At 35.5% G+C, this 15,237-nt stretch overlaps 3 protein-coding genes across 10 annotated transcripts; 2 read left to right on the top strand and 1 right to left on the bottom strand.

The window, feature by feature from the left end:
- Positions 1–335: 335 nt before the first annotated feature.
- Positions 336–2,293, top strand: LOC142524537 (protein PLASTID REDOX INSENSITIVE 2, chloroplastic-like). 2 transcript variants are annotated; one of them, XM_075628570.1, is made up of 4 exons: positions 336–601; positions 686–781; positions 1,841–2,028; positions 2,195–2,293. In XM_075628570.1, exons 1-3 carry the CDS (start codon positions 368–370, stop codon positions 2,024–2,026), a joined length of 516 nt encoding a protein of 171 aa, XP_075484685.1. In that variant the 5' UTR covers positions 336–367; the 3' UTR covers positions 2,027–2,028; positions 2,195–2,293. The 2 variants fall into 2 exon arrangements, with proteins under 2 accessions (XP_075484685.1, XP_075484684.1); XM_075628569.1 differs by lacking the exon at positions 2,195–2,293 and having other exon boundaries at positions 337–601; positions 1,841–2,123.
- Positions 2,294–3,482: 1,189 nt separating this feature from the next.
- LOC142524958 (uncharacterized) lies at positions 3,483–8,026 on the bottom strand. Of its 7 annotated transcripts, none has more exons than XM_075629122.1 (10): positions 7,893–8,026; positions 6,919–7,276; positions 6,338–6,496; positions 5,736–5,816; positions 5,036–5,128; positions 4,720–4,812; positions 4,496–4,639; positions 4,301–4,408; positions 3,828–3,879; positions 3,483–3,741 (listed from the first exon to the last, which is right to left on the bottom strand). In XM_075629122.1, exons 2-10 carry the CDS (start codon positions 7,240–7,242, stop codon positions 3,710–3,712), a joined length of 1,086 nt encoding a protein of 361 aa, XP_075485237.1. In that variant the 5' UTR covers positions 7,243–7,276; positions 7,893–8,026; the 3' UTR covers positions 3,483–3,709. The 7 variants fall into 7 exon arrangements, with proteins under 7 accessions (XP_075485237.1, XP_075485236.1, XP_075485238.1 ...); XM_075629121.1 differs by having other exon boundaries at positions 7,876–8,018; XM_075629123.1 differs by having other exon boundaries at positions 7,838–8,007.
- A 1,073-nt stretch (positions 8,027–9,099) lies between these two features.
- On the top strand, positions 9,100–9,519 carry LOC142523713 (uncharacterized). Its single transcript, XM_075627445.1, has one exon. It carries the CDS (start codon positions 9,100–9,102, stop codon positions 9,517–9,519), a length of 420 nt encoding a protein of 139 aa, XP_075483560.1.
- Positions 9,520–15,237: the final 5,718 nt, after the last annotated feature.

Below are 15,237 nucleotides of genomic sequence, written 5' to 3'. Positions count from 1 at the left end.
CATATCGTGACACACATGATATCGATGTTTTTAAAAAAAAAATCAAAAAACGAAATATTTATTTTTTAATTTTAAAATGTAGTTATAATTTTTAAAATTGAAATGATAGGAGGGAAAGTAAATATAAAAAATATAATATATATAGTTAAATGGTCAGAGAACTTAAAAATTATTTAAAAAAACTTTACCATCGTACAAATTTAACGAGTAAAACGAGTTTAAATTTATTAGTAAATAGAATAAATAAATTTCCTTCCACGAAAATGTTAATGGGCCAAAAGTCCAATCATTCATGGCTTAATCCCAAAGAAAATTAAGCCCTTTTTACAAAAGTAGATCCCCAAAACTGTGACGCAATCTGGTAGACATGGCTTCCTCCATATTTACGGCAACACCAATCCTCCGCAATTCTTCTACTTCAAAATTATTGTATTCAAATATTCTTCCCTCAACTCCATTTCCCTCTTTTCTGAGCAAACACAATACTCCTCTTCTTCATATTCGTTCTTCTTCAGTTTGTGTCAAAAGAAGGGACAACTTCATTTGCCGGGCCGAAAACGAGTACAAGTTCCCAGACCCCATCCCAGAATTTGCTGATTCTGTATAACTTTGTCTTCTTATTCGATTGAATTGAGCTTAAAATGACTGTTTTAGTTTGTTTATGTATTATATGTTTTGGTTTCAGGAGACTGAGAAGTTTAGAACACATTTGGTTAAGAAGCTGTCCAAGAAAGAGCTGTTTGGAGATTCAGTGGATGAAGTAGTTGGAATCTGTACTCAGGTATTACTTTCTCTACCCATTTTTCCTGTGTTATCATGGACTTTTCTCTTTTCTATGTGATATTCTCCTTATTGGCTGAATGTGTGAACACGGTGTTTGCAAAAACGCTGAAATATGTACAAGGGATTGACATTTTAGACACTGCCAAACAAGTCTCCTGCTGGAGTTTCATTCTGTGCTATCTGTTAATTTTTTGCTGCTGCTTTATATTAATTTGGTTCTCAACTATATTATGACATAACAAAGCAAGAATGGATATCAAGAAAATATGACCGAACTATAAGTCTTGTATACGAGACCATCTTAATGCTTCTTGTTTAATCACGTGGATGGCCGAGTTGCTTTTTTTAGATCAGCAAGATTTGTGTTTGTTGAAACGTGAAACTTATAGAGTTTTCGGTCTCTATATTGTGCCTAATAACTCACTTTTTCAGCCTCATCGAAGGGCAAAGCTAGTAAAATTCTGGTTAAGTGAACGGCAACTAGGCTCCATCTTTTCATTCTAGCATTGCTGATTTATTGTGCCATCTCTCATGAACTACAGCTTTTGGGTTTTGGGTAAAAGGTTCAAGTGCAAAATTTCATCTATATCGTTAAGTCGGTCTTCATATCTTTTAATATCATATATACGGTCAATTTGCAGTGTTTGCCTTCGACCTTAATTTGAAGTGTGTTAAAGTATGAGGTTGGTGATTGTGATACCTCTAATGAGGTCGAATTTGGGACAATCATCTTCAACGTGTATTATAACTTATATATTCAATTATTCATACAAATGCCGAGTTTCATTGTTTGAATTTGGTTTTCCAAAATGATGTGAGCTTCATTGTTAAAACTAGTTTCTTAAGCACGATAAGAGTGATTGAGATATCCGAGAGTTTGACTTAATTGAGATTGAGAGATCCATATATCCGATTCGATCTGGATTGGGCTCAAGCCTAGTTAATGACCATAACAAGTGGCATTTTTTAGACTCTTCCTCAATGTGATGATGCTTTTATCTTCATTCTTTACTATTCATACAAGTGTGAGGTTACTAAACCCCAAGATTTTGAACAGATCTTCAGTGATTTTCTGCACACAGAGTACGGTGGTCCAGGAACCCTTTTGGTGATTCCTTTTATTGACATGGCTGACACTTTAAATGAGAGAGGTTTACCTGGAGGACCTCAGGCCGCTCGAGCAGCTGTAAAATGGGCTCAAGATCATGTCGACAAGGATTGGAAAGAGTGGACTAAAGGCTAAAGGTAATAGAATGTTTGTATAATGCCTTAGATGATGATGATGATGCACAATTCTTACCGAATCTAGGATTTTTCTGAGAGATAGAGTTCCTTTAACTGTCAGTTGAGTTGTTTGTGTTTAAAATGTTTTTATGCATAAACTTGATTGACATTTGAATTTTATTTGTAGTTGTTCAAAGGATGAGAGTTGGTGAAAAATTCAAGATATAATCGCCAATAAGATCACAGTCAAAAACATGGAATACGATTTAATCTCAGTTAACTCGACATTGAAAACTTTGGATGTTAACTCTCAAATTTTTTCTGGGTTTTTTTGGATATACATATTTCCTTTCTTTCTATCTTTCTTTCTTGAAGTTAAGGGTGCTCTAGTATACTAGCTATCTTCCCCATTTTTTCTTCATTTATGGCTTTTCCATTGGCTTTCGCTTTCGTAAAATTGTAATCATCGTAAAATCTTGGTTTATATAATCAGGGATTCCCAAGCGCACATAGTTTCTAATAGATTCAAATAGAAAATCAAAGGCATAAGAGATTTTTCTGCCTCAATGCAATTTATGTCAGAAGTGAAAGGCGAATTGCGCAAGGGAAAAGTGAAGGAACCAGTCGTTGATTCTAATGGCATTCGTTTATCACTCTTTCAAACACCTAACTTTTAAAATGACAGACTAGTTCAAGGTGATATTTTATGTACCTAATCTTTTTGAGGCCTAAGCATAAGGTCAGAGAAAACAATTTTTTGATGGTTTTAATAAAAGTGCAAATGTAATCTTGAAAATACAATTTTATTTTCATTCATTGTTCGTTCTGCTTAACTTCAGAGTTCCCTGTAATTACAAATGCACAAGTTAAAAATGTGAGTTCTTCAAACAAAGAGAAAAAAAATTGAGTAAATCTCTTGTACAATGATCTCACCAATTTCTTCGCAAAATAGGTCAACTCAGTCTATATTTTTTTCATTCAATCAGAACATATTACACAATATAGTTTTAACATAAACAAATATTTTTTAACATCGATATACATTAAACAACTTTTCCTCGTAACATTACTAACAAAAAATGATATTTTTCAATCAAAAAATACTTTGCACATAAAAAATTGCACTTTTCATGAATATGATCAAATTAAAAATTATCTCACAAAATTGATCCGTGAAAAAACCTCCCAAAATTTTGTGTTAATTGAGAAAGAGAAAATGTAAATTAAAGTCAATTTAGAATTTTAAAACTATGAAAAACGGTATTGTATAGCAAAGAAGGTTGTTTTTAAAATACATTTTTAAGATTTCCCTAATAGATAAGATCGTTGTAGTAATATTTAGAACGTAGAATTTACAAGAACACTTCTACCGTATAGCATTTCGATAAGTTATATTCATAAAAATACGTTACCGAAAAATAATAGATTTCACAACACATTTGAATTCTCAGCATCAACGTAAAGAAAATTAAAAATGAAAATCATACAAATTTGGTCATCTTGCCATCTCATTTTTTATAGTCTCATCTTGAACATCAGTTTGGTCGACCATCAAAATCAATTCACCTTTTTGCTATGATCAATAAATGGAACTCAAATGAGCAGTATTGTTGGGCGATCCGTTAGTATGATCTAATCAACATAAAATTTAAAACTTCAAACTAGAAAAGCCGGCAAGGATATATATACTCGTTCTTCCTAGCTACTTATCAATCTCCTCCTGAATTTGTCCCTCTGCAAGTAGCATATAGAGATTAATCATATATAATATTACTATGATGACTGAATAAAGATTGCATTCATAAAAGAGAGACTCTTACCAGCAAGTTCGACAGCCAAGTTAGCCTGAGTATCGGCCTCTGAGTTTAAGTCCTTTTGGAAGATGAAAGATCGCATGTTAATGTACATTAGCTTCCCCTTACAGAGAATGTTTTAACATTTTGGCATATATTTTAGTCCATGCAGATGTAATAGCAATTTTTGGGGACCATGAAAGATAGCATGTAATTTTTCATGAAAAAGTTACAAGGCACAAGACAATATTTCAGATAAAACAGAGACGTTTTCTGAAGGACTGATCAAGACAGGCATATATTACTTTGAGTTACTGGGGGCAGACCAAAACATCGAGGCGAGGAGCGAATTCTTATTATTTAGGGAGTGAAATACGATTGCTAAGAAAAATATTCAAACTTTTCTAAGTTGAAGGGGACGATCGGACGAGTGCCCTAACTCGCCCCTGTGAGTGACATTTTATGGGTACAATGTTTCGGTAACGGACTAACTTACTTACCCTCAGAACATGAATGATCTGGAAGGAAAGAAACCTATCCTTCAATTTCTTTGCTTCTTCAAACAAGCCGGAGATGCTTTGGTTTTTAACCTTCCATTGACCCTGGATCTGTTAAAGAAACCATTGTTTCAATTGCAGCATTAACAAAGGGAATAAGCAAATAACATCACCAAAAATGGAAGAGGACCTGCATACCTGCATGCAAACAAGCTTGGAATCGCCTCGAACTCTAACACTTGTAAAACCTTTTCCTAGTGCATATTTCAACCCTAATATAAAGGCACGGTATTCTGCAAAATTATTGGTCGCTACACCTAAGCCTTCACGCAATCGACAAATCTAAGATGTGAAAAATGTCAGATATAACTGTCTGACAGTAGCAAAAGATGCAAATATTTCAAAATAATAGTGATGCTTACCAAACTTCCATCATCAGACCGCAGTACAGCTCCAGCCCCGGCTTGGCCAGGATTTCCTTTTGAAGCACCATCAAATTCAAGAGTACAAGATTGCTGTCAGGGATTACAAAGATCATTTTTCTTAACAAAGGAATAAAATTAATCACTTTCAGATATTTATTGCATGAAATGGGGTTTTGCAAAAATTTAGTCTCAATCATCAATTCAGGGGCAAGTGATAGTTTCAATACATTAACGTCCACCTTTTACCTAGTAAAAAAGAGATACTTGTAACAAGAGATACTTGTAACAATCAGCACAATCAAGAGCCACTCACACAAATTGATTGATTCTGGTCCCCTCCATTAGAACCTAACTTGAAATGCTTTTGTAAAGCATCATTTGTAGCCAATGATGATCCGGCAACCTCCTGAAATATGTGATATGCTGTAAATAAAATATGCCCACTTTATAATCCAAACGCAATCTTCTTGATTACTACACATAAACAGTTATAAGTTGTGGTTCGTTTATGTTGACTTTGATGACTCATCAAAACAAATAGAGCAAATTGCACAGGGTCAATAACAAAAACACAAATAAGATAGCAGAACTTCATAAATGTAAAGATGTTTTCTAGAACATCAATCTCCTAACTCAAATTCTCAGTCATTTGATTTGGCATCCTAGATAACGAGTAACGGAAAAAGAATGTAGCCAATAAATTTCCCTATATTGTTTCGTGCTACGAGCCATTTCATTGACGAGGGCTCTTGTCATAGTTGATTTTGTTGCAAATATCCACTAGTGGCACGCCATAATTAAACGGATTGACGTAATTTTTTCTCCCCTTCATCACACAGTTTTTCACTCATTTTCTCATCAACGGAAATTTACTGTTCGTCAAGGTCAAGGAGGCAATCTTCATATTTTACACACCTCAGTACACCCTAAATTATTTTGTAGTATATCAGAAACTATGTTGCATAAAGTTGGTTCATTGACCAAAAATTGAATCAGAAAATATCAAATCTCACCCCATAATCTGACCACAAAGCTTCTCGTGGCCTCTTCTTTGTCGCGGGCTCACTAGATGTGTCACCACTTGAAGAAGAAAGCTGCCATGAAAAATATGTTCTTTTAACTCCACAAAATATTCTTTGTTACTAAATCAGATAAATTATTTCTGCTATGCACATCGAGATTGCATGGCATGTAAAAGTTTGCTGGCTTGTCTCACAATGTTGAATTTCTTATTATGAAGCATATGAATTATTTTAAAGAAGACCCAGCAAAATAGATAAGTTAATCAAAAACAGATTATATCCAATTTATAACTTGATATTGTTTATAATTTCTGGAATATTATAACTTTCCATTACCCAGCTGGCCAACTTATGGCAAGCACCATTACAGCTGTGAGAAGGAACATTGCAAGACAGCACTATATGGACCATAAAACCAAATATGATCCAGAATGGAAATAATCACCCTTCAACCACATGCTAGAGCCATTTTCACACCTTTTGGTTGATGAGCGAGAGCCATTTTCACACCTTTTGGTCGATCAGCGAGTAGACGGTAATTAGATAAGGTAATCTAAATAAAATTTATCACAAATATGTGCAGTTCATCTAACCTGTGGAGGGCAATGCACAAGGGTGCCAAAAAGATCTTGAGTAAGATCAGAAGCTCTGATGGAATAAAGAGCATTTTTAAGCCCACAAGAGAGAAGATACTTCTCTGTGTCCTTGGGCATGGAGTAGCCTTTGTACACACTAACAGGTGGATCACATATCTGCCAGAAAAATAATAAGAAAAGAGGCTAGTCGGTTTATTACTTCACAAAAATTACATATTACAATATTAATTTTGTCATAGAATTGGTAAGGAAACAGGTGAAATATATGAGATTAATTGTACGATTCTGTTACATTTGGAATATCAAATTCAAAAGAGATGGTTGAACAAACAAGATGTATGACCGGCTTTTGAGTTTACATTCTAGTTTTAGCCATCGATGAAATTTAGTAGGGAGAATGAAATCTATCATGTGGTAGCATCCGTAATCACGAAATAACGTTAAGGGGAAAGGAAGGGATTCAAATGAAAAGGAGGAAATGACCATTGGAGAAATGAATCACCACAAGATCATATGGTCCTACCGAAAGGATAGTAAAGGAAATTTTTACATCATGTATAAAGGGAACAAGTGATTACTGAAGTTCCAACTTGAGCCTGACAATCACTTAGGCTTTTGTAGACACCCACAAGATCACCTTTACGAACCACAAAAAACGCTTCCTTGTCGTCCTTCATTCGCGGTTTACGATCAACTTTTCTCTTACGAGAACTACCTTCACCGGCCTCTTTTGTCGTATAGGACTGAACCCTAACTGCTGTCAATAGCAATTCCACTTTTTTTATTCTAAAACAGGAATATGGGAAGATTGTTTTCCGTGATGGAGAAATATATCCGAAACATGGGGTGTTCTTCAGAAAACAGCCAGCTAAGGTCGAGTATGCACGAAACAAACAGACCATCACAGAGTTCCCTCCCTCCAACACCCCAGATCTTCTGAAATAAACAAAATATTATTACTCAATTTAAAAATACATACACTAAACAAATAAAAAACATGCCCGCGTTCTTTTACTGAGCTGGGAACTTGGAAATATTCCCTTGTTTTTACAATCATTTAGTATATGATCTCAGACAATGCAAACATGTGTATATAAAAGCTCGTGTATCTAAAGGATTCTAAAATTTCTCAATACATTATCCCATTCAGCACATACCCACCATAACAGTGAAACCTTTTACCCATTTCGACCCATTTTATCCACAAATTTCCAACCTTCATCGACAAGTTTTCTCCTACAGTAACTCCTCCACCAAAATCAGAGAGACGGGGGGGGCGCAGAAAAAGAAAGCATAAAGGGCACTTTCTGCGATACATGAAGTCAACAGTTCCTTTAATCCAAGCAATTATTTTCATATACCTCATTCCAGCAAGAAACTTTCAGATAACTTCGAAATGATAAAAAAAACCCATTATCGAAAACAGTACAAGCATGAGACTACAGCGTAAAAATTAGCAGAGAACACAGAATCAACAAAATTTCAGGTAAAGTCTACATGTAAAAAATAGAACCCAAATGAGTGATCAATTATACTTGGAGGCAGAATTAACTGTAATTCCGATAAATTATCGATGCAGCTCCAATGAACAGCAAAACCCTTGCCAATCTAGTGTTTGCCGCGGGGTGGATGGGTGGGCGTGGGGGACGGGGTAGGCTTCCAGGTAGGGGGTGGTGTGAGGGGGCCCATGGGTCAGATTATTTGGGCTTGAATTGGCTTAAAGTTATATATTTGTTAATGGGCTTTGAAATTAAATCTTAAGACATATCTGTATATCCAATAGGCCCAATTTGTCATCTAGCGCTCAATTTTAGGAAACCCATTCTTTGCCGAAACTTTCGGGAAATACTGGAATGTATTATTAATACTAATTATGTTAAAGAGTATTACTATTTATTATTAATATCGGTAGGTTGACTCGTCTCACAGATAAAGATTTGTGAGACCGTCTCACAAAATACCTACTCCCTAAAAGTTGCAAAATCAAACTGACTTTCAAATGAATTTCATTTTCTATTGTTTGATTAAGAATTATATGGTAATTAATATGGTGGTCATTAATGATTTTCATTATCAATGTTAGAAAACACTACAGAGAAATTCCATAAAACACTCTCCTCCATTTGTGATTGTTTTGATGTCAACACCAATAAATTGAATATTGTGTTTGTTTTTTCAAAACCATATAATAACTTTTGGTTTATATTAATTATGAGAAAAATTAAATAAGTGCCAACGAGCTTAGTGGACTGTATCCAATCCATAAATTTGATGGCTTTTTTTAGATGATATATTTTTATGGATTTGCAAACATAATTATATGGAGTCCTGTGAACTATTTTGCAAAATTTTTTATAGATTTTTGTAAACTTTTTCATATAATTATGTACATTGTTTACATAATTATAACTTATTATCTTATATTGATTTGTTTGAACTAGTAACTATTTGAGATAGATAACATCTTCAGTTTTATCAAATATATTAAGTTAATAGTTAGTTAGATAGTTAGATGACAGTTAATTGATTGTAAACACATTAGATAAATAGGGATGCTTGTAAACAACAATGCTGCTTCAGCTCATTCTTTACGATCAAATAATGCACATTGATGCAAGCTTCATATCCTCATGTAATATGGTATCAGAGCATGAACTTTCGCACAAATTCATCGATTGAGATTGGCGCATTGATTTCTGGTACTTTTGTCTCGATTTTCTTTCTTCTTTTTCGCCTGGTAATTTTGAATTGAAGGATCCATGGCTCCTGGAAATTCATCCGAGGCTTCTCGCTCAATTGGTCAGTCTGCCATTGACGATCCCCTGAGCCCATATTTCTTGCATCACTCAGATAATCCAGGTCTCACCTTGGTATCACAGTCACTTACAGGAGACAACTATTCATCCTGGAGCAGAGCCATGAAAATTGCGCTTTCTGTCAAGAACAAGTTCGGTTTTGTTGACGGAACGATCATCAAACCGTCGGAGGCAGATTCAAATCTTCTAAATTTTTGGACTCGAAACAATAATATAGTAATTTCTTGGATCTTGAATTCTGTATCCAAAGACATTTCCGCAAGCGTTTTGTTCTCTGAGTCTGCGGCTAACATCTGGGAAGATCTCAAAGAACGATTTCAACAAAGCAACGGGCCAGAATATTCCAATTGCGACGTGATCTAATCAACTTGCGTCAAGAACAGCAATCTGTCTGCGTATATTTTACGAAACTTAAAGCTCTTTGGGAAGAATTGAATAATTTCCGTCCAATGTGTGGCTGTGGTCGATGCACTTGTGAGGGGGTTAAGAAGATGGACGCACACTTTCAGATGGATTATGTCATGACCTTTTTTATGGGCCTCAATGATTCTTTTGCCCAAATTCGAAGTCAAGTTTTGTTACTTGACCCACTGTCCCCTATCAATCGTGTTTTCTCGTTGGTAGTTCAAGAAGAACGTCAAAGAGCAATTGGGTCCCAACTTCCAGCACATAACTCTCCAGGAAACATGGCATTTACACCAGGCAACATGGCATGTGCATTGAGGACTGATCAGTCACAAAAACAAGCTCATGTGCGAGGGCCAACAAGATTTCCCCGAGAACGACCTTTTTGCACTAAATGCAATGTCCATGGGCATACAGTAGATACATGTTATAAGATTCATGGGTATCCCCCAGGGTTTAAGTCTCGTGGAAACAACATCACTAGACCAAATATGGTCATTGCAAATCAGATTTCTGGACCACATGATTCATCGGGTAATAATAATGTCAATGTTGAGTCATCTCAGAATCTATTCCATAGTTTTAATACCGATCAATTGAACCAGTTAAAGATAATGTTTGATCAACATCTTTCTTCTATTGACAAACACACTGGGCATGAGACTGGATCAAATAATGCTCACACCACTGGTATGTGTTTATCTACATATACTTCGACTGATTTGTCTTCTCCTTCGTATTGGGTTGTTGATTCTGGTGCATCAAGACACATTTGTTCCAATGCACGTTTGTTTAAATCGCTTCAACCAGTTATTGGGTCCACAGTTACTTTGCCTAATCACACAACGATCGAAGTTAAGTTCTATGGCGACATTAGAATTGGTGACTCCTTAATTCTTGAGGATGTTTTGTTTATACCGAGCTTCAAGTTCAATCTATTATCTGTCAGTTCTCTTCTTACTAATGCCAAGTCAATGATCAGTTTTTATCATAACTCGTTCGTCATTCAGGAGGAAATGACGAGGAAGACGATTGGCAAGGGTAAGAAAATAAACAGGCTCTATGTTCTTGACACAAGTTCAGGCATTCACAAGGCTTCTGTCAATCAGATATCGATGGAAACATGGCATAGTCGCCTCGGACACCCATCTGCTATAGTCTTGGATGCTCTAAAGGATCGCTTACACTGCAGTACACACAATTCTGATAAGTGTAAAACTTGCTTCATTTGTCCATTAGCTAAACAAAGAAAACTACCTTTTGTATCTCACAATAATATGTCTGCTTCTCCTTTCGATCTTGTGCATTGTGATATATGGGGACCATACCATGTTTCAACACAAAATAACCAACATTATTTCTTAACGTTGGTAGATGATTGTACACGATTTACGTGGGTGTTTCTACTTCAACACAAATCAGATGCACATAAGTTTGTGTCAAAGTTTTGCATTATGATTGAAACTCAATTCCTCAAGAAAATCAAAGCTTTTCGAACTGACAACGCAAAAGAGCTTGCGTTCACAGAATTATTCCTTGAAAGGGGAATAATGCATCAGCTCTCGTGTGTGCAAACACCACAACAAAACTCAGTAGTAGAAAGGAAGCATCAGCATCTTCTTAATGTTGCTAGAGCTCTGTTCTTTCAATCGCATGTGCCTGCTAAGTTTTGGGGAGAATGTATATTGATAGCCACTTTCTTGATTAATCGAATACCATCTCCCACAACTCAAAAGAAGGCACCTTATGAACTCTTACACCAGAAACCATTTGACCACTCTTCATTGCGCACATTCGGCTGCCTCGCATTTGCTTCTACTCTTGCTGCCAATCGTGACAAGCTGTCATCCCGTGCTCGTGCCTGCGTTTTCCTGGGTTATCCTCCAGGTATTAAAGGTTATAGAATGCTTGACATCCAGAGCCAAGAAGTTTTTGTGTCTCGGGACGTCATATTTCATGAAGGCACATTCCCATTTATGTCAATTAATTCGCCTGTCAACATTGATCCATTTCCAAGTATGGTTCTGCCATTGTCATTGGACTCACCAAACATAGACACCACCAACCCAACATCAGTTGAGGCTCCACAATTAACTGATTCAAGCACCGATTCTTCTTCACAGCTTCGTGCTCCTGATCAACCAGTAATGGTACCTCATCGAACATCATGCAGACATACACAACCTCCCTCGTATCTTCGTGATTATCATTGCAACTTAATGAAGTTGAACAATCCTTTGCCCTCTAAATCATCATATCCTTTGAGCTCTTATATTTCTTATGATTCACTATCTCATCCATATCGCCACATGAAACTCAATGTCTCTTCACAGTTTGAACCACAATATTTTCATCAAGCTGTCAATCTTCCCCAGTGGCAAGAAGCGATGCAGGATGAGCTAGACGCTATGGAAGCTAACAAAACATGGTCAGTTGTTCCACTACCTCCGGGGAAACATTCCATCGGATGTCGATGGGTTTACAAGATTAAATATGCATCAAATGGCTCGGTGGAAAGATACAAGGCCCGCCTTGTAGCCAAGGGGTTCACTCAACAGGAGGGTGTGGATTTCTTTGAAACATTTTCACCCGTGGCCAAGTTAGCCACTGTCAAAGTTTTATTAGCATTAGCAGCAAGTCAAAATTGGAACCTTGTTCAATTGGACGTGAACAATGCCTTTCTCAATGGCGATCTATCGGAGGAAGTCTTTATGGATTTACCTCTTGGATACACCACACAAGTTCCACATAGCAATTCATCACAGAAACTTGTGTGCAAACTTCATAAATCGATCTATGGCCTTCGTCAAGCTTCTAGGCAGTGGTATACCAAGTTTTCCCAAACATTACTTAAATGGATTTGCCCAATCCCAATCTGATCATACGCTGTTCACAAAAGGAGCATGACCCTCTTTCATTGCCTTGCTTGTATATGTGGACGATATTATTATTGCAGGGCCATCTCCGCATCTTATACAATCCTTAAAAACATTCCTTCAAGGACAGTTCAAGCTCAAATATTTAGGTTCCGTTAAATACTTTCTTGGTCTAGAAATAGCAAGGTCACAACAAGGTATTTGTCTCTCCCAGCGACACTATACTCTGAAGCTATTGGAGGATACCGGATTTCTCGCCAGTAAACCGGTTTCAACACCAATGGAACCACGCATCTGCCTAAACAATACTGATGGTGAGCTGCTGGAGGACATCTCACAATATCGTCGTCTAATTGGACGACTTCTTTACCTCACAATATCGCGTCCGGACATTACGTTTTCCGTCCACAAACTTAGTCAGTATGTATCTCATCCCCGTACAACACATCTACAGGCTGTGCAACACATTTTGCGTTATCTCAAATCAGCTCCTGGCCAAGGGATATTCTTCTCTGCATCATCGTCCACCCAATTGCGAGCATTCTCCGACGCTGATTGGGCCTCTTGTTCTGATACAAGAAAGTCTGTGACAGGCTATTGTGTTTTCCTGGGTGATTCCTTGATATCTTGGAAGGCAAAGAAGCAAGCCACCATATCCAGATCATCTGCTGAAGCCGAGTATCGAGCTTTGGCCAGCACCACCAGTGAAATTTTATGGCTCATTCACCTACTGCGTGACTTCCATATATCGCCAACTTCTCCAGCAACCTTGTTTTGCGATAATCAATCAGCAATTCATATTGCCACTAATCCCGTTTTCCATGAAAGGACCAAGCACATCGAAATAGATTGCCACTTCGTTCGTGGACGAGTCCTAGATGGCTCTATCAAGCTACTACCTGTTCGTTCTAACTCCCAACTTGCAGACATGTTCACAAAACCACTACCATCTACTACCCTATCGACTTTACTTTCCAAGATGTCTATTAAAAACATTTATAGTACATCTTGAGGGGGGTATATCAAATATATTAAGTTAATAGTTAGTTAGATAGTTAGATGACAGTTAATTGATTGTAAACACATTAGATAAATAAGGATGCTTGTAAACAACAATGCTGCTTCAGCTCATTCTTTACGATCAAATAATGCACATTGATGCAAGCTTCATATCCTCATGTAATAAGTTTGAAATATATTTTAAAAATTTACTAATAAAAATAAATCTACTTATTTAAAAGTTAAATCATTTAATTATTGTATGTATATACGTGGGTTTGTGTATGTTTGTAAAATTTTAAAAAATATGTCACTTTATTAATATGAAGTATATGTTAGATATTGTCGTTTAAGTTTGTATTAGTGAAAGTAATACTGAGATGAGTGAACTCTTGAGAAATTCTTGTGTGTCAAGCTGCTAATGTATGCCACTTGATTTAGTTGGCTGGTTGAACCGTAAAATAGTGATTTTAGGTCTTAACGAGTAATATTGTTTGTGCTGAGTACAAAGCCGACTGTAGGAAGATGTAAGACTTATATCTAAAATATATGAGTATGTATGACAATTTTTTCAGCGGGATCAGGGTTCTGCGGAGAAAACCCGAAACGAGGTTGGGGTTTTTTGAGTATGTGTTCGGGTTCGGGGATTTTTTAAAACTCACACATCATATTGGGATGGATATGGTGATATTATCATTATACCCGAACTCATCCTAATAATAATAATAATACTAAAGTTATTTTTTTTTTGATTTGTCAAATTTTATAAAATCTTGGAATAAGGTATAAAATATACTAAAAATTAAAATTAAATGTAATAATATTCGTTAGTTTGTATTATTTTTATGGATTATAAATAATGCATTCAATTATGATAAAATAATTTTTATAATATAAAATATTATTTGAACTTCACTCATGTTGCTTGGACATAAATAAACTATTAAGATATTATATGTATATTTTATTATTTATTTTGATAAATTTTCTGAAAAAATATATTCTTACTAAAAAATTTGATACATAATATTTTAAAAATAACAATTTTGAGGTAAGATATTTCTTATTTAAGATATAGCGATTAATTTTAAAAAATATTACCCCAAAAAATTTCATATATTTTATAATAAAATTGAAAATTGTAAAGTTACTAATATTTTATGTATTTTTATAATAAAATTTATTAATATTATATATATATATATATTTATAATAATATCGGGGTATGTTGGTGAGGATGAAGACTTAGTTCCTGCGGGGATGAGGATGGAGAATCACTTACAAAAAAAAAAAGATTAGTGCGGTCACGAGTATAAGAAAATATGTTTTACCTTGCCTGACAGTTATAGATTTTGTGTTAGGATTGAAAATAAATTTAGAGAGAGGAGAATAAATTTATGTAGAAAAATATTTTGGTTGGGTTATCAACAATGAAATTTTATTATTTTCAATTAAGTTCTAACTAAGTCAATTAGTGTCAACTGCTCGGAAGTTGGCTTACTGAAACTGGTTGAACAAATGGTTTATCGATAAAATCAGTTGGGGTTTGCTGACTAATACAAATGTAGGTATATTGAAAAGTAATTAAGCACGAGGTTGTTTTTGGATGCTCGGATATTTCAAAACTCCAACATCGTTTCTTCTTTTAGTAAAAGACTTTTGTAATTACAAGCAATTTGAAATCACCTACTTTAGTTAGACATAACATTACCTACTGAAACTTTTAGTAAAACTTCAACCCAAATACTTTGAGCAGTGAGACTTCTTACTTTCTATTATGCAGATTTCATGAAGAAATTCT

The sequence above is a fragment of the Primulina tabacum genome, chromosome 14 (assembly GCF_025594145.1).
Source record: "Primulina tabacum isolate GXHZ01 chromosome 14, ASM2559414v2, whole genome shotgun sequence".
Lineage (NCBI taxonomy): Eukaryota > Viridiplantae > Streptophyta > Magnoliopsida > Lamiales > Gesneriaceae > Primulina > Primulina tabacum.
This window is presented reverse-complemented; position numbering and strand designations above follow the sequence as displayed.